This window comes from Notamacropus eugenii, chromosome 1 (assembly GCF_028372415.1).
Source record: "Notamacropus eugenii isolate mMacEug1 chromosome 1, mMacEug1.pri_v2, whole genome shotgun sequence".
Lineage (NCBI taxonomy): Eukaryota > Metazoa > Chordata > Mammalia > Diprotodontia > Macropodidae > Notamacropus > Notamacropus eugenii.
The window spans coordinates 275986823-276012820 of NC_092872.1; the positions used below are offsets into that span (position 1 = coordinate 275986823).

General features: G+C 35.9%; 1 protein-coding gene across 2 annotated transcripts in view; it reads left to right on the forward strand.

Moving 5' to 3' along the window:
• The window catches only part of PCDH15 (protocadherin related 15), a 2324555-nt gene that overhangs the window by 1845485 nt on the left and 453072 nt on the right, over positions 1 to 25998 (forward strand). For both annotated transcript variants that reach the window (XM_072628920.1, XM_072628919.1), the window contains one exon: positions 17130 to 17336. In XM_072628920.1, the coding sequence (XP_072485021.1) occupies positions 17130 to 17336 (207 nt within the window). The remainder of the gene's footprint in view (positions 1 to 17129; positions 17337 to 25998) is intronic.

Here is a 25998-nt window from a genome sequence, read left to right on the forward strand (position 1 = left end):
CCAATTATTCCGAACAGCTTAGAAATACACTCTAAAACATCACTGAATTATACATACCTGAATAAAGATCCCCAGTTCCTTTAACTCTCTCATTATATAGACATGATAACAGGCCCAGTAACTTTTCCAAGGTCCCACAGGGTAAAGGGCCATACTGTGATTTACTCTTCTGAGTTCGTGTCCAGTGCTCTTCTCCTAAATCATGCTTCTTAGCTCTGACTTTTCTTAAATAGGTTAATTTCTTATAGTTAATCACAGTCTTACCTAGACTGTAGTATCATGTTGTCTTAGAATTTATAATGCTAGACAGGGACAAAAAATCTAAATATTGTCATGTTTTGTCTTTCTCTAATAAATGGGCTATCTTATAAGATACATACTTTGAAATACCCGAGTACTTGAATCTTTGTGTCCTTCTGCGCTTAGTTTTACATCAGGCTCTGATAATTAATTTGTTAATTCCTATTACTACATAGAAAACTGGCATCCAGAAATTCTCCTACCCCAAATTAACTTTTAAACAACACTTTGCCCTACAGCCACAGAACATATGTAAAAACAAGAATCAGTGTGAGGTTAATAATAATGTGGCCCTTGTTTTCTTTTTCCTATTATTCATATAAAAAGGAATCTCATCTAAATAGTTAGGTGAAGCTCAGAGATTCAGTCTCAGTTAATATCCTACTCTTGGATAACTTGTTATGATGAAGAGGTGGCTACTTTTTGTTTCTTTTTTTTTAAGACAACTGCAACACCACCAACAACAACAGCTAGCATTTATGGGGAAACTATTATATACCAGACATTCTGCTAAGCACATCACAAATATCTCATTTGGGTGGCGGAGCCAAGATGGCAGACTAGAAAGACACACTTATGCAGGGTCGTCCCCACAGCCCATAAAATACCTGTAGAAAGGGACTTTCAACAAATTTTGGAGCAGCAGAAGTGGAGAACAACAGAGTGGAGGAGATTTCCAGCCCACGGTGACCTGAAAGGCCCACAGAAACGTTGGTTGCACCAGATATGGAGTCCAGCGTGGAGCCCAGCCCAGCCTTGGCCACGTGGCGCTATGAGACTCTGGGAGGAGGACACCTCAGGGGAGGAATCTCCAGTCGCAGTAGCAGGGCCTCAGATCCCTTGGCCCATAGGTGCCAAAGGTCACTGATGGGGTTTTATAAGCTGGCCAGGAAGGGAGAAGGGTCTTCCCATAGCTCTGGCAGCAGGCAGTGTCCACAGAGCCTGCACAGCAGCCTACATGGAAGCTCCATCGTTGGAGCATAAAAGCCCCTGGGGGCATTGAAGAGATGAGTCTTACCTCAGCCCTGGGTGGAGGCCCTGGCCAAGCCAGTCTTTGTCTCAAACTGAATGGCCACCCTGCCCATCCAGCTTATCTGAAAATCAGCCCCCAGTGCTGACTTGGGAACTGGAGGCAAGGTGGCTGTGGAGAGGTAACTGCTAAAATTCTGAGATAAAGATATTGAAGGAATAAGAATAGCCAAAGAAGAAACTAAGTTATTACTCTTTGCAGATGATATAATGATCTACTTAGAGAATCCCAGAGATTCAAGTAAAAAATTGGCAAAGTTGCAGGTTGCAGGTTACAAAATAAACCCACACAAATCTTCTGCATTCCTATATATTAGCAACAAAGTCCAACAGCAAGAGATAGAAAGAGAAATCCCATTTAAAGCTAGGGTAGACAGTATAAAATACTTAGGAGTTTACCTGCCAAAACAAACCCAGGGATTATATGAACACAATTACAAGACACTTTTTGCACAAAAAAAATCAGATTTAAGTAAGTGGAAAAACGTTAGTTGCTCATGGGTAGGCCGTGCTAATATAATAAAAATGACAATTCTACCTAAATTAATTTACTTATTTAGCACCATACTAATTAAACTATCAGACAATTATTTTCTAGAGCTGGATAAAATAATATCAAAATTCATTTGGAAAAACAAAAGGTCCAGAATATCAAAGGGACTAATTGCCAGGCCTAGAGGCCTGTGGACTACCCGAGTCTTACCTTACCTCTATCAGAGGTCTTCGGCTGGCCAAACCAGATACTCGTATGAGAGAAGAGACCTATCAGAGTCGAAAAAGGGTTGAGCTTTATTCAGGGTTCTGGTTACAAGTGCAGGGGGAATTCTTCCTTAGGAGGGAGCGAAGAATCTCCCAAGGAGGCAAAGATCTTACAATAAGAGATTGGAAGTAGAAGTGTAAGTGGGGAGAGAGGGGGAGGGAAGAGCGGAGAGAGGAAAAACGGAGCCTTCTGTCCACATACGTGGCCCCTCCACCCAAGAGAGCTTTCAGGCTTTCCTGACCCTACTTAAGCTCTCCCGTCGCGTAGTTTGCACGTCAATACCGAGCCTGTTAGGTAACAAATAGGTGTGCCCAGATCCGGGACAGCCTCGAGAGCGGGGATGCTCCTCCCATCACGTATCTCACGGGAAGAGGCGGAAATACACAAGATAGCTCGGTCTCCTCCTCGATTCCTTGTTGTTATTATGGGGGGCCTCGTGAGAACTCTAAGATTTAGAAGTTCCCACCTTTACCCACCCGAGACCGCCCACACGGAATTGAGCTTCCATCCCCAGCAACTAATGAAAAGAAATGCTTGGGAAGGTGGCCTAGCGCTACCAGAACTCAAACTGTACTATAAAGCAGCAATTATCAAAACCACTTGGTATTGGCTAAGAAACAGAGGTAGACAAGTGGAATAGACTTGGCACTCAAGATGCAGTAGGCAAGGAATATAGCAACCTTCTGTTTGATAAACCCAAGGACCCCAGCTTCTGGGATAAGAACTCACCGTTTGACAAAAATTGCTGGGAAAACTGGATACCAGTGTGGCGGAAATTAGGCATAGATCCATACCTGACACCGTACACAAGAATAATGTCCAAATGGGTACATGATTTAGGTATAAAGACTGATACCATGAATAAACTGGAGAAGCAAGGAATAGTGTATTTATCAGATCTATGGAGAAGGGAAGAATTTTTTACTAAAGGAGAGATAGAAAGCATTATGAAATGCAAAATGGATAACTTTGATTACATTAAACTGAGAAGTTTTTGCACAACCAAACCCAATGCAACCAAAATCCGAAGGGATGTAGTAAATTGGGAAAGAATTTTTACAGCTAAGCTTGGGGATAAAGGCCTCATTTCTAGAATATATAGAGAACTGACTCAAATGTATAATCATACAAGTCATTCCCCAATTGATAAATGGTCAAAGGATATGAACAGGCAATTTTCGGAAGAAGAAATTAAAGCTATCTATAATCATATGAAAAAATGCTCTAAATCACTATTGATTAGAGAGATGCAAATCAAAACAACCCTGAGGTACCACATCACACCTATGAGATTGGCAGACATGACAGAACAAGAAAATGATAAATGCTGGAGAGGATGTGGGAGAGTTGGAACACTAATTCATTGTTGGTGGAGCTGCGAGCGCATCCAACCATTCTGGAGAGCAATTTGGAACTATGCCCAAAGGGCTACAAAAATGTGCATACCCTTTGACCCAGCAATATTGCTACTAGGACTGTATCCCCAAGAGATCATAAAAATGGGAAAGGGTCCCACATGTACAAAAATATTTATAACAGCACTTTTTGTAGTTGCCAAAAACTGGAAGTCAAGGGGATGTCCATCAATTGGGGAATGGCTGAATAAATTATGGTATATGAATGTAATGGAGTACTATTGTGCCATAAGAAATGAGGAACAAGAAGACTTCAGAGAGGCCTGGAAGGACTTATATGACCTGATGCTGAATGAAAGGAGCAGAACCAGGGGAACTTTGTGCACAGCAAAGACCACAGTGTGCGAGAGTTTTTTCTGGTAGACTTGGAATTTCATAATAACGCAAGAACTTCTTACAAAAAAAAAAAAATCCCAATGGTGGTTCTCAAAGCAAAATGCCTTCCACACTCAGAGAAAGAAATATGGAAGTCATTCGCAAAATGTAGCAGATCATGTTTGTGTATGTGTATGTTTTTGTGTATCATGTTTTGATTTGTTATATGATTTCTTTCATTTATTTTAGTCTGACTACATAGCATGACTATAGTGAAAATATACTCAACAGGAAAGTATATGTAGAACCTATACAGAATTGTATGCAGTCGTGGGGAGGGAGGGGGGTAGTGGGGGGTAGGTGTGGGGGGGGATAAAATCTCAATTTTATGGCAGTGATTGTTAAACATTAAAAAATAATAAAAAATAAAAACAAATAAAATAAAATAAAATAAAATAAAATTCTGGGCATAAAAATCCCTTTCTGAGTCCAGACCAGTACATGCTTGATATATGCCATCTTGGAGGAACTGAGATTTCACAGATTCCCAGAGTATACCCTACTCTTGACAAAGGACCCAAAAGTCAAATAACTGGTTGGGAAAATGCCCAAAAAAGGGAAAAAAAATAAGACCATAGAAGGTTACTTTCTTGGTGAACAGATGTCTCGTCCCATCCTTTCGGATGAGAAAGAACAACGCTTACCATCAGGAAAAGATATAGAAGTCAAGGCTTCTGTATCCCAAAAACCCAAAATAAATATTCAATGGTCTCAGGCTATGGAAGAGCTCAAAAAGGATTTTGAAAATTAAGTTAGAGAGGTGGAGGAAAAACTGGGAAGAGAAATGAGACAGATGCAAGGAAAGCATGAAAAGCAGGTCAACACCTTGCTAAAGGAGACCCAAAAAAATGCTGAAGAAAATAACACCTTGAAAAATAGGCTAACTCAATTGGCAAAAGAGATTCAAAAAGCCAATGAAGAGAAGAATGCTTTAAAAAGCAGAAAAAAATAAAACAGATCTCTCATTTGATCCTCATAACTCTGGAAGACAGGTGCTATTTTTATCCTCATTTTACAGTTGAGGTAACTTAGGCAAGATTAAATGAGTCACACAACTAGAAAAGATCTGAGGCTGGATTTGGACTCAGCTCTCTCCATCATACCACCTAACTACCTATGTAAATGAAGACCATGACAGTAGAATACAAGTTCAAGAATTGTGGTAAGTGAAACTAAACTTAAGAGGGCAAAGGATCAAAGTCTGTTGTTTGAGTACCATCCTGACTCAGTCTCTGATGTTCTGATTGTCATCCTCTCCTCAGTTTTTGTATTTCTTGATTGATTGATTAATACCTTATTACAAAATATTATTTCTTCTTCTGCATATATATTCTCTCCACCAATACAACTCACCACCTGGAAGTCAATTGAATAGACAGTATTCATGAGTTGTTTCCTGATCTCATTTCCAAATCAGCCCTTGATGACTCACCTTTTGGTAATGAGCCTCTTTGTGTTTCCTTAGTCTGGTCCTCAGAAAACACAATAGCAACTCATTGGGAAGGCTGCTCCAAGACTCTTCTCTCATGTCTCTGCCTCCAAGAACCTTACCTCTTAGACTAATTTCACTTTACATTTTATGGATCTAAGATGAATCTAATAGCTTTTACCATGTCTCCCCTGTTAGAATACAAACTCCTTAAGGACAGAGACCGTATTTGTCTCTTTCTTCATATCCCCAGATATGATAATGCACATTATCTGGCATGCAGTAGGCACTTAACAGATCTTGTCAGTTGATTGATCATTCTCAATTTGTTATTGTTTTCTCCTAATATTACCTCCCCTCCTTCCTCATAGTTTGATGAAAAAAGTCAAATGTGCTAACAGGTGAAAAAACCATGGAAGGTAGACAAGCCTATGATCATTATCATCCATGATTAAACAACAGCATTCACTTATTAAGGTCTTACTACATGCCAGGCACCATGGTATGGTGATGGATAAGTATACAACAAACTAAGTAAAAACCCTACTCTCAATGAGCTTCTAGTCTATTGGTGAATACAGCATACACATATGTGTATATATGCAGATTGTATAGAGAAAAAAAAATACCAAAGAAGTACAATCATCACCTTTTTCTCTTCTAGCATAAAAGTATCATTTTTTTCATCGAGAACCCAGTAATGGCTATCTCAAAAATTTAATTTTAAGCTAGCAAGTCTTAAAACTGCATTAAGGCTTTTGAGACATGCTGTATGAAATTTATTTTTTATTCCCTCTCAACAAACACCTGCTTGTGATTTCCTGTATAATTAGGAATGTACAAGATGCTAATACTGTGTTTTGAGAAATGTCTATGGGCATACTAATTATTGATTGACCAAGTGATATCTTCGTATTTTCTCATAGGAAACAAAAGAAACAAAGAAACTGAGGGAATACACAGAATGTTGCCTTCAGATTGATGTGGGTAACACCTCATTTCATCAGATCACTTGATTTTCCCAACACAAAATGAAACATGTTTTTCCTACCTTCACAGCTGGCACTAATAAATAACAAGGCTGGAACAGATTGCAAACTGAAAGGCACTGTCATTGTAATTTCTCTTCTTTCCAGCCCCTATAAGGTGACACCTGTGGGAGGCAGAGGAAAGGAAACTGATACAGTAAAGAGGAGTCACTTTAAAGGTGCCTAGCAAAATTTTGTTACAAAGTTGTAGTGAGCCTCAAATGTGAGCTCTTTTTTGTTAGCATGCATTAAAAGTACACCTTGAAATGGAGGAAACTGATTTGCTTCCCTTAATAAGATCCTCTAAATATATGAATTTTCCAACCACCAAGAGAAGCAGAATAGAAAGACAAATTAAAATAAAATGTGATGCATACTCAACAGCAATACTGATGTTTGAAATTAATGAATATTGATGGGTATTTTGTATTTAAACAAGGTGGGCTGGTCAGGTAGGGAGAATGAGAGATAACCATTGTACAGCTCACATGGTTCTCTGATATCTTCAGAATGGCAAGAAAGAGTAAATGAAGCCCTCAACACATTGGGTGAAATTCAAAAATGAGGACTGACAAGGACAGACATATGGACAGACATAGATCAATTGTGATGGAAATTATTGAAGATGATGATGATGGTGGTAGTGATATGATGATGTTGCTGATAGCATTTGTATAACATCTACTGCATGCTGGACTTTATAAGTGTTTTACAAATATCTCATTTGATTCTGGCAGCTACACTGGGAGGTAAGGAGTGAAATTATCCCCACTTTACAGCTGAGAAAACTGTAGCAAACAAAGATTAAGTGATATATATATATATATATATATATATATATATATATATATATATATATATATATATATATATATATATATATATATATATATATATATATATATATATATATATATATATATATATATATACATAGGGACACTCAGGTAGTACTTATATGAAACTGGTTATTTCTTTGCAAGACCATCAAGGTAAAGTGATTTGCCCACTGTCATACAGCTAGTCAATGTCAAGTGCCTGACACTAGATTTGAACTCAGGTCCTCCTGACTCCAGGGCAAGTGCCCTATCCACTGTGCCACCTACCTGCCCCTTAAGGCTGAATTTTTTCAGGACTTCCCAATTTCAGACACTGTTCTACCTCCTGATCTACAATATGCATATTGATGAGATTATATATATATATATACACATATACATATATGTATGTGTTGTGTGTGTGTATGTGTGTATCTTTAAAAGTTTGAGTATATTTATATCCTATGAAAACAATGCCTATAATTGTCAATATAACATTATAACTTTGATAATAAGAAGCATATTTTGAAGGGAATTACACATATGCAAATAAGCATGTATATACATATATGATATAATAATGTAAATGACACTTAAAAAGATGTATTATTATGTACTTTACTGTTACACTCTGAGGGCCACTGGATCCTGCCAGGATATTTGTACCTGAAACTGTATGTGTTATTTCTGCCTATGAACTGTGAGCTCCTGAAATTCAACAACTTTCTCACTTTTTTAAGGAAACAATCTATCCCTAGCGCTTGCCATAAAGTTTTCTAAATCAGAAGTGCTGAATAAATGCTTTTCATTCATTAATTCCTGCATGCACATTTACTAAGTTTTTCTCTATATCAACTGTCTCAGTCTCATGTGACAGCCGCCACCACAATAGCAAGCGTTTATTTGGAGTTTTAATATTCACAAAGTGTTTAAAAACATTTTCTCACTGGATCCTCTTAAAAACTCTGAGATGTAGGTGCTCTTATCATCCCCTTTTTTCTTGTTGTTCAGTCATTTAAGTCATGCCTGAGTCTTCGTGACCTCATTTGGGGTTTTCTTGGCAAAGATACTAGAGTGGTTTGCTATGTAGTTCTCCAGATCATTTTACAGATGAGGAAACTGAGGCAAACAGGGTCAATTAACTTACCCAGGGTCACACAGCTCACAAATGTTTGAGGGCAGATTTGAACTCAGGTTGTAGGCCCACTGCTGCATACACTACAGCAGAGATTAAATGACTTTCCCAGGGCCATGCAGCTAAGTAAGTGTTTGAGGCAATCTTTGATCTGTAAGTTCAGTCCTTTATCTACTACACCATCTAGCTTGCTCTTATAAACTTTGAACAAAGACATAGAAATGGGAAAATATAAACTTAGATATGAACATGTAACAAAGGCTTGGAGATGAGAGATGGGAGATGGCATTCTATGTGCGAGTAATGATAAAGTCATTTTTTTTCCAAACCAGAGCTCTCAAGCATATGGTTGGCCATTTTCCAGAGTGCAGCCCAAATAAGATTAAAACGTAATTTGGGAATATTAAAAAAAGAACACTACAATAGAACACGAATCATATTAATGTATGGTGTTCTAAGTTAATATGATGTCATAAACAGCCTTATGTATGGTTTAGTGGTCCCTATTTCTGTTTGAGTTTGACACAACTGGTGCATAGACTAGTAGACTTGTGGAGGGGAGTAATATATAGTCATAATGAAAGAATAGAATTTCCTGCTGCAGTGGTTACTGATCAAAGAGTTAACTATTTTCACTGCATCCTATGTAAACCTCAAACATGTGTCCAGTAACATGCTCAGTTGTAATGCTGGGGTATGAACAATGACCTTACTAGATTATGATAAGGCTCCCTTAAAAGTTCAAGCTCGGGTCTTTTAAAGCCTTATAATGTATTTCTCTCTATATGAATTTCCTTGACATAGAATAATGATCTTTCAAAACCAAAATATCTCATTAGCCATACTTCCTAAATAGTGGGATACCACTCATAGCCAATTTGGGATATAACTGGACAATGGACAACTTGAAGTAAGATGATAAAAGTTCACAGGCACAGTGGTCCTAAATCACTCATTTTCACAAGTGCCTTAGGATCTAGAAGCCCTAGGTAGTGGAGGCTGATAATTAGGTAAAGGCCATGAGTTTGATCCCCATATGGACCAATTATCTTCACACGGAGCAAATCTATGTTGTACAGTCATGGAAGATGTCATTGATGTAAGCCAGTTTTTTTGCAGGTAAAATGCCATTGGTGGTAGCAGAGTGTATAGAGAGGACATCAGCACAAATCTCTACTATCTTTAAACACAAGCCCCACCAGTGGTGACCAGAAGGTCATCTTTGTAGACAAATGTCAACACTCCAAGAAAGGATAGGGAGGCCTCTTCACTTACTGTTCTAGTAATGTTTTCATGATGGGGTAGGTATGAAGTGTAAGGCCATCATTAGAGGTACCGAGAGGTTTCAAAATTCCTGAATTGTTGATTTTTAGACAAAAAAGTCTAAAGTACCCAAATCATGAAAATGTCAGATCCAAGACTCTAGAGAAATCCCCTTGATCCCTCTGCCCACCACCACCAGCAAGGGTCTTTACTCATTATAAACACTCCTGCTGTCATTGTGGAAAACAAAATAAATGTACATATTGGCCTATTTACATGCTCTGGTCACTTTTGCACTTAATTTCATTCTAGTTACATTTTTAACATTAGCCTAAGTAACTGGCCATGACAGAAATATCCAGGTGAGTTTCCTGGCTGGAAGCACAGATCAGAGAAGTTTGTTAGCAGTATTTTTAAAGATAAGAACCATAAGCTTAATTACTTTCTACAAAAATCAAGAAACTCTAAGAGTCAGGCCATGTACAGTCTTGAATGAGTTGAAATTTACTATTAAAAATAGTGCATAGAGAAGGAGAAAGCTCCATTAAGACATCCGTTACTCTAAGACGGCAAGAAATGGAATGTTCAAGGAAATTCATATTCTCTGTAATTGAATTTCTAGTTAAATGAAAGTTAATAAGAGGATATTGTGTTAATGTTGCCATAACCTTTGTCATTGAAAACCTTTCTGAAATATATTAGTTCATTTTCGTGACCTGGTAATATTTCATGTTATTGAATATTTCTTTGATTTAGGATCTTACAGTGCCCTGGTTGAGTCATCCTGAATATCTAGTCCTTCTCACTGTCTAATTATAAAGATGAGTACAAAACCAAGGATATTGACTGAATATACAATATCCCCAAGATACAACTTGGGCCTTTTTTAAAAATCTGTATCTCTAATATCAATTTGTTTTTAATTCCTTGAGATTGGCCTACCTCTCATGAAAAAGGTGGGTTGGGAGGAGGGAAAAAGAGTCAAATTAATTTCTGAGTTCTAGTTAAGCAAGGCTTTACCTTACTGTTACCTCAAAAGTGAACTAAAATTAAGGTAGGCAGTTGATTTAAATGAAAAGTGGCATTTTATTCTAGGAATGGCATTACTTCAAGGAACGTATTTGAATTTTGAAGAAAAAGTCATTTAAATAAATTTAAACAACTCAGAGAACTATACCATGTTCCAATTCAATTTAACAAAGATTGGTAAAATTGATAAAATACAAGTCTAGTGGAGCTGTGAAAAACCACGCTTGCAATCTCAGAGCTTGGTGACTGGGAATTGTAACTGTTTTCCAAAAACAATCCAGTAATGTACAATCAAAGTTGGCAGCTTCTCAGACCCTTTGACTCAAAAATCCAACAACTGAGACTCAATCCTCAGGTTGTTATTGGAAATGATGGTAGTGGTGGTGGGACAATAGCTATATGAACAAAAATATATATAACAATTCTTTATAAACAAATGCAGGAAATAACCTGTGTGATATACAAACATATGATTGAAGAATGACTAGGCGATTGTGGTATGCAGAAATAATTGAATAATTTGCAAGAAAAAAAAATGCAAAGAATAAATTTTTAAAAAATAAGGGAAAACATGGCTGTAGTAGAAAGGACAAAATAATGGCTTTGGAGTCAGAGAGCCTGAGTTTAAATCCCACTTCAGACATTTATTAGTTATGTGACCTTATAAAAGCCACTTACCCCTCCTTGTGCTCAGTTTCCTCCTCTTTTAAAATAAAGGAAACAGAGTATATGGCCTCCAAGCTCAAGATCCATAATCCTATGATCTATTAATCAGAACCTCTGTCAGAACACTGATTGTGACTATTCAAAAAATAAATAAATCTCAGTCAAAAGCAAGAAGTGAAAAGGAGCAGATTATTAGCATTTCTTTTATTCTCCATTTTGAGCATTTATTGAACGCCTACTATGTGCCAAGTACTGTGCTGAGTTCTAAAGATACAAAGAAAAACGAAATCAGACCCTGCCCCAAGGAGTTTATATTCCTTTTCTCTTTCTTTTACATTGGTATTTAAAGTTTTGAGTTTCAAATTCTATCCTTCCCTTTCCCTTCCCCTGCTCCCCTCTTGAGACTGTAACAATCAGATATGTTATATATGTGCAGTGTAAAACATTTCCATATTAGTCATTTTGTAGAGAATGACTTGGATAAAAGAAAAAAAAAAGAAGCAACGTGAAAAATAGTATGCTTCATTCTGTATTCAATCAATATCTGTTCATTCTCTGGAATTGGATAGTATGCTTCATCATTAGTACTTTGGGATTGTCTTGGATCATTGTATTGCCGAGAATAGCTGTCATTCATAGTTCTTCAAAGATTAATATAGCTGTTACTATGTACAATGTTCTCCTGATTCTGTTCATTTCACTACGCCCCAGTACATATAAGTTTCGGTTTTTCTGAAATCATTTTCTTATCATTTCTTATATCACAATCATATTCCATTACAATCATATACCATGTTTAGCCATTCCCCTATTAGTGGGAATCTTTTTGATTTCCAGTTCTTATCCAGTACAAAAAAGAGCTGCTATAACTATTTTGCACAAACAGGTCCTTTTTCCATTTTGGGAGGAATATCTTTGGGTAGCAGTGGTATAGATGGATCAAAGGGTATGCACAACTTTATAGCCCTTTGGGCATAGTTCCAAATTGCTCTCCAGAATGGTTGGATCAGTTCACAACTCCACCAGCAGCTCATTTGAACCCTAGTTCTTTCATATTCCCTCCAACATCTATCATTTTCATTTTTTTGTTATATTAGCCACTCTACAGGGTGTAAGGTATGTCAGAGTTATTTGAATTTGCATTTCTCTAATCAAAATCAATTTAGAACATTTTTCACATTATCATAGACAGCTTTGATTTCTTTTTCTGAATACTGCCTTTTTATATCTTCTGATCATTTATAAATTGGGGAAATAACTTGTATTTTTTTTTAAATTTGAATCAGTTCTCTACAAATTTTTGAGATGTGACCTTCATCAGAGATACCTGTTGTAATAAATTTTCCCCAGTTTTCTGCTTCTTCATAAGTGCAGTTGTATTTTTTTATCAAAAAACTTTTTAATTTTATGTAATTGGTATTACCCATTTTACATTTTGTAATGCTCTCTACATCTTCCTTGCTCATAAATTCTTCTTTTCTCCACAAATCTGACAGATAAACTATTACATGCTCTCTTAATTTGCTTATGGTATCACCCATTATGTATAAATCATACCAAATTTGACCTTATGATGGTATACTGTGAGATGTTGGTATATACCAGTTTCTGCCATACTATTTTCCAATTTTCCTAGCAGTTTTTGTCGAATAATGAGTTTGGTCATTTGCTATTATGTAATTTGTACCAAATCTATTGCACGGACACACCATCTTAGCCAGTTGCAGATTGTTTTGATAATTACCACTTTGTAATATAGTTTGAGATCTGCTATGGCTAGATCACCTTCTTTCACTTTTTTTCATTGATATCTTTGATAACCTTCAGTTTTTTTTTTTCCAGATGAACTTTGTTATTATTATTTCTAGCTCTATAAATTATTTTTTGGTAATTTGATAGGTATGACAGTTAATAAATAGATTGATTTAGGTAGAATTGTAATTTTATTATATTAGCTCAGTCTACCCATAAGCAATTAATATTTTTCCAATTGTTTACATATGACTTTATTTGTGTAAAAAGTGTTTTATATTATTATGCATGTAATTCCTGGGTTTGTCTTGGCAGGCAAACTCCCAAGTATTTCTACTGTTTAGAGTTATTTTAAATGGAATTTCTCTTTCTGTCTCTTGCTGCTGGACTTTGTGGGTAACATATAGAAATGCCAATGATTTATGTAGGTTTATATTGTATCCTGAAAATTTGTTAAAGTTGTTAATAATTTCAAGTAGCTTTTAGTTGATTCTTTAGGATTTTTAAGTATAATATCATATCATCTACAAAGAGTGATAGTTTTGTTTCCTCATGGCATATTCTAATTCCTTTAATTTCTTTTTCTTCTCATTGCTATAGCCATTTCTAGTAAAATATTAAATAATAAATTAGAAAATGTGCATCCTTCTTTCATCCTGATTGTATTGGGAAGGCATCCAGCTGATATTGATAATGCTTGTTGATAGTTTTTAGATAAATGTCACTTATTTAAAGTTAAGCTTCAGTTATTCCTATGTTCTCTAGGATTTTCATTAGGAATGGGAGCTATATTTTTCAAAGGCTTTTTTCTACATCTAGTGATATAATCATGAATATGTGTGAAAACTTTAAATTCAATAAATCTTAAAATGTAATCCTAAGATACAATATAGTTTAAATGGATATTTAATGACAACAGAAGGCCGTAGCCCTAGCTGAACTCATCTGTGCACCTTTACAGCCCAGGAGATTGCTCACACTGTATGATGTACTATTCTTTACCTAAGATTTTTAGACAATAAAACACACTGAAATGAAATTTAAAGGCAGTATCTTATCTAATCACTATATTTAGGCTGTTTAGTCATGTAAACTTAAGGAATTTAAGCTGGAAGCACCTGGATTTATTTTAATTCAGTAGACGTTGCCTTTGGACAGACTGGAGTACTGTTTGCTTGTTTTGTTTTTCCAAAAGGGTATTTCCCCCCAAAAAACATGCCATAGGTAGAAGTCATATGAAACTATTAAGTAGACTTCCCCCATTGTTTACTAAATGAAGACAGAATAAATAACAATAAAACTTTCTAAGACCAAAATAGAAATCTCTGACTTTGATCTAAAAACATTGAACTTGACTAACTCAATCAAATGCCAAGCTTAATCAATTCCTTTAAAGAAATAAAAAAGTTTGATAACTTGGTTATGATTCATGACCATATGGTTATGACCAAAATGCAGAAAATATAACCATAATAATTTAAAGACAAATCTTCCTAATCTACATAATACCTTTATTAGGACTGCTGAACAAATATTTTACACAGTCATTTTTGGTCAAAATTGTCTGATTGAGGAAATAATTTTAAATAGCATACTTATGGTATATTTTAAAAAGAGAGAAATGAAAAAGAATCTCATTACAAAACACTTCCTTTTTGTGATAAATAAAGTAGTAGCCAACTTTTATTCCTTTGTGGTTTTTTAAATATATGCTATCAAAGCTGCCCTTTCTACTTTCTACTTAATGCCTGCAAAGGTACAGATGGATAGATATATAGACAGATAGATAGATAGATAGATAGATAGATAGATAGATAGATAGATAGATAGATGGATGGATGGATGGATGGATGGATGAATGGATGGATGGATGGATGGATGGATGGATCTATAAACATAGATCTATATAGATATAGACTTATTTAGATAGATATAATTATATCTACATAGATATAATTATATCTGTATATCTATATCTGTCTATACCTATATCTATCTATCCATCCATCCATCTATCTATCTATCTATCTATCTATCTATCTATCTATCTATCTATCTATCTGTCTATCTATCTATTTATCATTTGTTCACAGATATTCTTCTTGGGGTTTTCCAAGGACTCTATCAATGTTTTCCCTCCCCAAATGATTACCTTTTCTTGTTGGCATTTGTGTAAGACAATCCTGGAGCCTGACCAGTCTTTAAGCCAGAAGCTACTAGAGTTAAGTTCAGCCTTGTGCTTGTCTCCCTTTTTGACGTAGTACACAACATAGTAACATGTGTGTGTGTGGACATTTCTGAAGAAAAATCTTCTTGCCAAACTCAGCATTGTTGGTTGTGAATATGACTCAGTACACACATGATGCTTAATCAATTTAAGTCATTATTTCTGTATTTGAACGTGTTTGTCATGTATAACAAGGGAAGCCTCAAAAAAATAAAGAAATGGTAAAATGAACAGGCACTTTTTGATTCCTAAGGCTCAAGAATTATTTTGTGAAAGAAATTATCTTTAGTTTGTCCTAAGTAAACATTAAAAGCGTGTTGAAAATAGTTCCCCAACTCTCATAACCCCAGACTATCTATTGTATCATCTGATGATGGCAGGAGAAGGGCTCAAAGGCAGCCAGAATCAAGCTTCCTCTCTAGCTTTCTTAATTGCCTCCTGGTGGTTTATTGAAGCTTCATGATCATTAGTATTTTTCTACTTATTTCTATCAGTGGCACCATGGGAGATAATAAGACAAATTAAAAACAATTGCATTTATTTCTCTTCAGATTCAAAAAGATTCAGTGAGGGGGTGGACCACATGGAAAACAAAGATTATGTATAGTGATGAGAAAATGATAAAATGTATATATACATGTGTGTATGTGTGTGTGTGTGTCTAGTACATCTAGATGTAAGGATTTGGGGAAAGGTTTACCTCCTGCAAGACTTTGGTGACGAGCTAAGTTATATTTCCAGAATGATTATTGGTAATGATCCCTAGATGTGATGTGGCATTTTCTTTTTTTATTCTGAAATTAGAAATCATCAAAAAAGAAAGCACTGTAATAATTTGTACACTTGGTAGTGTGGTGGATAGAGCACTAGCCCTAAAGTGAGGGGAACCTGACCTCAGATACATATTAGCTTTGTGACCCTGGGCAAGTTGCTTAACCCTGTTTGGCTCAGTTTCTTCATCTGTGATATGAGCTGGAAAAAGGAAATGGCAAACTACAGTATCTTGCCACAGATGGAGTCACAAAGAGTCAGACATAATTGAAATGATTAGAACATATTTGCCCTACCATAGAGTAAAGTACATGAACCCAGGGAAAAAGTGTCCAGTATTTTGAAATATTTATCCTCCTGTAATAAATCCAGTTTTTTTCATTTAGTAGGAGCTTTGCAAATTTTTTGTTGAATGATAATAATTAAGTAATATAATTATGAGATTGGATACATTTAAATTAGACAGAGCTGTATGACTAGGCAGACTGTGTAACCTTGGGGAGGGGATTATAAAATACACCTATCATAAAGTAGTTCACATTTATATAACATCTTGTTTTGTGAAGCATTTTATCAATATGATAGTATTCGATCATCCTGACAACCCTGAGAAGTAGGTGATATTATTATCTCCCTTTTACATCCAAAGAGCCAGAGGTGAGGTAGCCGGGTGTGAGTAACTTGCCCAGAGTCATGCAGCTAGTCAAGTTTAAGACTTAAGAATTGAACCCAGGCTTTCCTAACTAAAGGCTACTCTTTCTATTCAATCTACTACACTGTCTCTGCTTGTCTAATGATTCAGAATATCAATAAATGCATTTGGCTATGACTATCAAGAGTAAAGGGGAATCCAAAGGTCTTGGCAACTCAAGGGTCTAATGGATAGTCCCAGCGCCATCAAGATTCTGTGTAACACTGTATAAATCATGTAGTTTCTCTGGGCCTCAGGTTTCTAATTTGGGAAATGGGAGAATCAAATAAGATTATTTCCGAAGTCCCTTTTATGTCTAAATATCTATGATTCACGTTTCAAAGATATCATTTGAAAAACTAACCTTTCCATTCACCAGATTGGGAGCTCCCTCTACTCACACCCAAGATATACATCCTCTCTCTTTTTCATGTTTGCCAGGCAGAACAAGATAATGGTCATCCTCTCCCTGCATTTGCCAGCCTTCATATTGAAATCCTGGATGAAAACAACCAGAGTCCTTACTTCACAATGCCTAGTTATCAAGGCTATATCCTGGAGTCTGCCCCTGTTGGTGCAACCATCTCAGACAGTCTCAACTTGACCACCCCTCTCAGAATTGTTGTCTTGGACAAGGACGTAGAGGATGTGAGTTGCATTTTTGTTTGTTTGTTTAAATGCATAGTCAAAATTGTAGATTTGTTTATGTCTTAAAAGTTGATGTCATGAATGCCTTTGAATTTTATGACAGGATACAGACACTAGTAATCATCATAAATGAAGTATCTGTAAGAAGCTCATCTGATATTTTTGTCATGGTGGCCTGATGTAGAGGGTATTAGAGTAGAGTCAGAAGGTCCTAGTTTCAAATGCCAACTTGAGGATTTGACTAGGTCTATGACTAAGGCTAAGATATAGAATTATAGATTAAGAATTCAAAAGGCTATTTGAGGATACCTTCTATTTCACAGAAAAGTATGCCACGGATGTGGCATATTGACTTGCCCAAGGTTATACTGAAAGTAATTGGTAGAGTCAGTATTCAGTTCCAGGACCTCTAGTCCTCAGTCTACTGCTCTCCTCTGTTCTACCAAACTGCCTCCCCAAGTCAGAGAAGATCCATTTTTCTCCCTAAAGTTTTTCTCCATAAAACTTCCCAAAGCAATTGTAGATAGGTCTCAATCTGCATTGGTAGGAATCTAGATTTATATCTACATACCAGGATCTACCAAAACCTATTGGTATTTTGCCATCTCTTAAATGGAGCCATGATAGTTTGTTGGCATTGTTAGCTAAGATGTCCATTGCTGGTTTCCACTGCTTTTCATGAGGCAGACAAATGGTGGTGTTGAGTAGGACCAGTGTCAATTTGTTGTAGGTTGCATTCTACCACTGTTGTTGAAATGTTTTTCAGCGGTGTCTGACTTTTTATCACTCTATTTTTATTTTTTGCAAAGATACTGGAGTGGTTTGCCATTTCCTTCTCCACCTCATTTTGCAGATGAGAAAACTGAGGCAAACAAGGTTGAGTGACTTTCCCAGGGTCACAAAGATAGTAAGGCCAGATTTGAACTTAGCAAGATGAGTCTTTCTGACTCTAGGCCTGGCACTCTGGGCACTCTGGCTCCATCTAGTTGCCCCTATATATTAACATCCCCCTCATAAATGAAGAAACTGAGATACAGAAGAGGGCACCAGATTGACAGTTCTCACAACCTAGTAACCAGGTGTGGAAACTTTCTGTGGTCAAGATCAGTATTGTATCCTCTAGATTAAATTATTGTACCTCATTTGTCAAAAAAACAAATACTTAAAATTCTTCAAATGTCTGCTGTTTTCAGCATCCTTGGGTGCACACAGGAGACAGTGAGAATGGGTAGAGAATTAGATTCAAGCCAGGAAGCTCTGAGTTCAAGTTCTTGTATATACTGCCTATATGGCCTTGAATGTAAAAGTTATCCTCTCAGGGCTCTAGGAAATTCTTTAGGATTATACAGGATTATATAGGATTATACATTTTAGAGAGGGTGTAGACCTATACTAATGAAAGGAGTTCTTTCTTCTAGGAGTTCCTTTATCAGTGAAATCACCAGAGCTCACATTTACAAGAATTATTACAGGAAACTAACACCCAGTAGAGATGAAGTTAATATTTGTTGGTAGAATGTCTAAGGGTGTGTAATGTTGATATTTGTGTTGTGTCTGATTTGCTCACAGGTTCCACCAGGTGGCATTCCTGTAGGTAGTATTCAATGCTGTGTGTGATTTTGTAGTTTGCAGTTTCATGGGTATGGGAGTGTGGGGGTTTGGCATGTTCACTAATGTGATGTTTTCTATTTTTAATTTTCCTTGGAAAGGTCAGATTACCCCTCCACAACTACCAGATATAAAGTTATTTAAAACTACAAATATTTTAAATTGCATTTTAGCCTGTGTTGCCTAAAATTATTCCAAAGTTTCTGAGATACCAACTTTCTGAATTAGCTAAATATTCTGATATCTTTGACCGACCCAATGATAGTGGAACTTGCTTTGCATGTCTTCATCTATGCATTTGTGATACTTAGGTGAATCTATATACATTTTTGTGTTTTGTAGCTATAATAAATTACACACATGACAGGACAGTAATTTATACAATGTATACTGAAATTTTCCAAATGGTTTGTGATTGCATCAGTTTGGGAATTCCCTCCAACAGTAAAGATCTCCACAGATTGAAATCTTCTGCAACAGTTTCCCATGTGCTCCCAAACAATCTATAATCTAACTCACACTTAGGACACCACCATTTAGTTAACAAATCCTTTGGGTTCTTCCAATTCTAAATACAGGTGCTCAACTGATTGGAAGTTTTCTAGAATGTTTGTTTCTTTTCTTATACTGCATGCATTTGCTACATCTGTGTGGCTGTGTTTCTCTCTGTGTGATCTGGGATGCAAATTAATCTCAGCATAAATAGCATTAAAATTAATGAGACAATATTCAGGCCCTTTGTCTCCCAGGCAGAGTGGAATCTCTGACATCTGCTTAGTCAATTTGTTAGGTTAAAGACCAAACACCATCTAAGGTCAAGCAGTGAGGGAAAAAAAAAATAGAAAATTTGTAAACTGACTTCTCTACACTGCAGTTCAGTGAATTACTTTGTACTTGGAATAAACTCTTATGTGGTCTTGATGGCCATGTCTAAGAACTGGCCCAGCTTGGCATCTGAAAAGGACCTAGTCATCTAAACATAGGAGAATTTATTAATGGCTTCTAATGAAAATATAGCACAACAAAGGGACCAATGACTTTGGGGATGAAAATATAAAGAGATAGACATAGGTTATTTAGGAATGATTCTTTGCTATGATATTACCTTACATTTGTTATTCTCTAGCTGACAATATACGCTCCTTGATTTGCTTTTCTTTTCAACTAAAGTACACTCAAACAAAAGCTGGTAAAAGTAAAAGTAAAAGTCAGTGATTGTTGGCTTTGGAATTTAGATAATTCACTTAAATTTGCCATTCACAAGTAACATGAAGGAAAACCACAACTTACCCTACAAATTAGTCTCAGACATTTGGGCTGCAAATCAAAAATCGAAGATGAAATAAATTTCATCTATTTATGTTGAAAATGTCTTTTGAATAGAAGTAGCACGCAGTAGGTGCTTTGAAATATTTGTTGAGTATGTCTTGATTAATGTTTAACCTGAAATACCTCTATGTGTGTTTGTGTGAGTGCCTTCAAACTTCAATATGATCAGTTAACATATGATAGATTCATGTGAAAACATTACACATTGAGAAATTCATTCTCTGTAAGGAAAAATATGTTAAAATCAGAAAAGAGCTGGACTGTGTGACACATACATATGCGTATGTGTTATGTGTGTATTTCATATGATTCATAATACAAAAACAAGAGAATGCCATCATAAAATCTTATTATGATATTGGTATTTTGAGTATATTGCTGAGTGGAAGGTATATTACTACCAGTGAGGATGGAAATACTCTATCTTAAAGATGAATACTCTAGTTTCTTTTACATGAATAAAAGGAGATATCCTCTTCACCATACTCTTCATATTTATTCATAATAATCTATCAATGAATAAGCATATAGTAAGTGTATTCCCTGTAAAAGGTGATGTGCTAGGTGTACATATGAAGAGTTATAAAAGTAATTGCAAAATAAATACAAAATATTTTCTTGGAATATTTTCTTTTATGTGGATAGTCTGAGAAAGATCTCATGTGATATAAGGCAAATGATCTAAGGTTTAAATGAAATATTAGTTGAATAATATCTTATTATTTTTATCAATTACATGTGAAAATAATTTTAAAATTAAAAAAAATTGAGTTCCAAATTTTTTCTCTTGCTCCTTCCTTTCTCCCCTTTTGGAGAAAGCAAGCAATGTGGTATAGATTGTACTATGTGAAATCGTGTAAAATATATTTACATATTAGTCACATTGTGAAAGAAAACATGGACCAAAACAAACAAAAATAAAATGAAGAATGGCATGCTTCAATCTGTGTTCCAAATCCAGCAATTCTTTCTCTAGATGTAGATAGCATTTTTTATCATGTTCTTTGAAATTGTCTTAGATCATTATATTACTGAGAGTAAATGTCATTTAGAGTTGATTATCATATAATACTGCTCTTGCTATGTACAATATTCTGGTTCTGCTCACCTCACTTTGCATCAGTTCATGTAAGTCTTTCCAGGTCTTTCTGAAATAATTTCTTATAGTCCAATATTATTCCATTACAATCATAGATGACAACTTGTTCAGCCACTCCACAATTGATAAACATCACCTCAATTTTCACAATTTTCGCCCTGCCATAATAAAAATCTCCTATAAATATTTTTGTACAAATAGATCTTTTTCTACTTTTTTTGTCTTTTTGGATACGAACCTTGTAATGGTTTTCCTGGATCACAGGGTATACACAGTTTTACAGCTCTCTGGACATAGTTCTGAAGTGTTCCCCAGAATGGTTGAATCAGTTCCAAGTTCCATCAATAGTGCATTAGTATCCCACTTTTCCCACATCCTCTCGAACATTTATCATATTCTTTCTCTGACATATTAGACAATATGATAGATGTGAGGTGGTACCTCAGAATTGTTCTAATATGCATTTCTCTAATTGACAGTGATTGAGAGCATTTTCTTCCCATATGATTATAGATGGCTTTGATTCCTTCATCTGAGATATACAGGTAATAGGAAATACTAAAAGGCAGAGATAAAGAATGGATATATTTCACACATGAAAGATAGTCTAAGGGAAGTTACAGAGATGATAGATGAAATGTTTTATACTGGGAATAAGATAGATACATAACTTGATAGATTAATGGATGATATAGATGATGTATTAGATAGCCATATAGACAGATGATAATAGATAAGATGAATAGATGGATGGATAGATAATTTATGAACTGCTTACTATAAAGCAGTCACTATAGCAATGTAAGAATGCCAGAGAGTCACTGACCAGAAGGATGTTACATTACAATAAATAAAGATGACACTGAAAAAGGGACTGGAAAGGAAGATGGCTTTCACCCAGATGAGCATGGTTTGGAGCTGGTGGCTAGAAAGTGAGGCATAGGTTTAGGTCCAAGCAAGACATGATGATAGCTCAACTTTCACATCACAGGTTGATACCAAAGATAGTCTAAGTTTCTGGTAGGAAGAATTGTGGCATAGATTGGAGCTGGCAATCAGTTTTGCTGAACCTTAATACCCACAAAAGACAATAATAATTAGTGGACTGGAAAGATTAATTAGAATCATATTGTGAAGGACCAAGCATCTAATAAGAATTGGAGTGTGATGAAAGAAAGACATTGAAAGAAAGGATATGAAAATCAGAGATGAAAGAGTAAAGTTAAGTATTAGAAAGAGAAGAACTGGGTCTTGTCCACTTGGAGTACCCCCTGAGCCTGGGGATTTGAGTAAAGAAATAGAAAAGGAGTGTTTCCATTGGTCTAAATCATAAATAGCAGTCATAAGAGCTAGATTCCTACAGAGAATAGGATGATGGGCATTCCTTTGGAGCAAAACTTTTCTTAACTTGAAGATTTATTAAGAATCCTGAAATATGTCAGGATCAAGTTTTAAAAAACAAAAGCAAGAGAGCAGAATCTAGACATGGAGGCACCTAGCTCGTCTACCTGGAATTGTCTGTTATCTAATTTATTGGAAATATTTTATTGATTTCCATAATGATAACCCATAGGTATTTGAACATCTAGAAGTTTCATATGAATCATTAAAAATAAAACAAAAGTAGGCAGAGCCAAGATGGCAGAGTAGAAGGACAGGCCTATAAAACCTCTCCCCCATAGCCCATAAAATGTCTGTAAAAATGACTGTAAACAAATTCTAGAGCAGGAGAAGCCACAAAGTGAGAGACTGAAAGAGATTTCCATTCCAAAACAGCCTGAAAGGCAAAGAGGAAAGGTCTATCACACCTGGCTCAGAGTGGAGTACAGTGCAGCCTTAGCCACTACAGCAGGTTCAGGACTGGAGTAGGCCTCACAGGGCAGAACCCCTTGCAGCAGCTGCAGTTCCCAGATTGCTCAACTCACAAACGCCAAAGACAGCTTCAAAGATGAGTAAGAAAGCTCTTTCACCTAGGTGAGAAGGGAACGTAGTCTGGACTCACAGGCAGCAGCCACAGCAGCATTAGCCTCCATTTTTGGAGCCCTCTGCCTAAAGACCCTGGGGAAATCGACTGCCTGATCTGGATCTCAGCTCTGAGTGGCATCCCTGTGAGCGCTGGAGTGGTGAAGGCGCAGGGGGTTGTGGTGAGGAAATCTTACTCACAGAGCCTGGGCAGAAAAGTTTTTGGTTGCTCCCAGACCAGTGCGCAGACCAGGAGAGGAGGAAACCCTTCTCCTTTGATTGTGCCACTTTGGAGAAACTGAGAACTTACAGGTTCCTAAAGTATACCCTCCCCTTGACAAATGACTCAAAAGTCAAGTAACTGGCTGGGAAAATGTTGAAAAAAGGGAAAAAAATAAACCTATAAAAGGTTACTTTCTTGGTGAACAGGTATTTTCTTCCATCCTTTTGGATGAGGAAGAACAATGCATAACATTAAAGGAAGACATAAAAGTTAAGGCTTCTGCATCCCAAACCTCCAAAATAAATATAGAGTAGTCTCAGGCCATGGAAGAATTCAAAAAGGATTTTGAAAATCAAGTAAGAGAGGTGGAGGAAAAATTAGAAAGAGAAATGAGAGTGATACAAGAAAAATCATGAAAGGTGAGTCAACAGCTTGCTAAAGGAGACTAAAAAAATTCTGAAGAAAATAACACCCTTAAAAATAGACTAATTTAAATGGCAAAAGAGGCCCAAAAACCAATGAGAAGAATGCTTTAAAAAGCAGAATTAGTCAAATAGAAAAGGAGGTTCAAAAACTCACTGAAGAAAAGAGTTCTTTAAAAATTAGGATAGAAGCTAATGACTTTATGAGAAACCAAGAAATTACAAAACAAAACCAAAAGAATTAAAAAATAGAAGGCAATGTGCAATATCTCACTGGAAAAACAACTGACCAGGAAAATAGATTCAGGAGAGACAATTTAAAAATTATGGGACCACCTGAAAGCCATTATCAAAAAAAGAGTCTAGATGTCATCTTCCATGAAATTATCAAGGAAAATTGCCCTGATATTCTAGGAACAGAGGGCAAAATAAATATTGAAAGAATCTGTCAATCACCTCCTACAGAATAATGAAAAAGAAAAAAAAATTTATATGTAAAACCATATGTTAGCTAAAATAATTGATTAACCCTACTATGTAACCTTTTAAAAAGTACATTGCCCAAAATAAAAAAGGACTATGGTTGGCTATACCATCCAAATGCAAGTGGCCCCCTAACAGAGAATATCTTAAAGAGTTCCCCATTGTTAATTTGTCTGGGATTATTGAATTTGGGAAATGCCAGAGGTTGAATTCCAACCAATCTTCCACAACATAAGTTGTTAACAGAGAATCTGATAATAAGCATAAATAGCTGCCATCCAGGTCACTTAAAAAAAAAAAGCTTTTGTAAAGTCCTTTAAAGTACATATAGAGAAGTTAATCTAGGTAATTTTTTTCTATTTCCAATTCCCCAGTTTTGATCATGTTGTAGGCTATTTCAGGGATCTATATGAATTTCATTGTCTTTATATTCTTAAATGCAAAGCCTTTAAATTAAGATATTAACTTAGCCCACCATGGCTTCATTTCATGGCTGTTCTCTGCTTGTCTTCAGTGCCCCTCCTCCCCCCACACATTTCTTATATCAAAACTATGTGATATTTAACAACATTACTCTTGAAACTAACACAAAATGGAGTGCCATATTTGGATCCTTGGATCATTTAAAATTCTTTAAAAATCTTTTAAAAATTGTGCTAATTTGTGTTTAGGGGTAGGTTATAAATTAACAGTACATTCACATACATGGGTTGGGGGGAAGTGGTTAAAACTATATTAAAATATAGTTCTGCTTATAACCTGACTGGATATATGGAGTTCTCTATCCTGAACAAATGAGTCACTTGTCAAGGACATAAATCTTGTGGGTTACCTGCTCTTTCTGAGAGAATGACTTTTACTTACTGAAAACCACATTAACCTCATGTCTCTTCTCTGTCTGTCGAATGATTTCCTCACCTCATGTTCCTTTTCCAGATCACATCCTCCCTTAATTTCACATATCCCAAGTATCTTCCTCATGTCCTCTTATCACAACTAAATTTGTAGATATATGTATATATATGCACATATATATGTATATATATATGTATATTTTTTTCTGGTGCCTTACAGTTTGCTAATATAATGGTTTCATTCATTGAATTATTTTATGTGAACATCTTATCTTTTAAGGGATATACTTTAAAGATCTAGACGATTCTGGAGAATAAATTAACTTTCAGGCATGACCTTTTTGCCATACTCTGTCTCAGACTATTTATCATTATTTCAGCTTCTCTTTCAAGTAGTTAAGGTAAATCCATGTGTTTTCAACTTAGTGAACTGAAACTCTTTAATTAATTTAGATCTTCTGTGATTGACTCCTCTCTGGAGACATTTTGTAGAATTAGAATATGGATAAATAATAAGCATAATACTTAGGGAATATTACTCTATGAACAACTGAGTTTCTCTTTCATCAAACTGCCAACTAGTAGAGGCCATGTGGGATAGTGGAAGGGAGGCTTTATTGATAAAGAAGAACATGCTTGGAGTCCTAGCTCTTCTATTTATCCCTTAAGTCTCTCCAGAGAA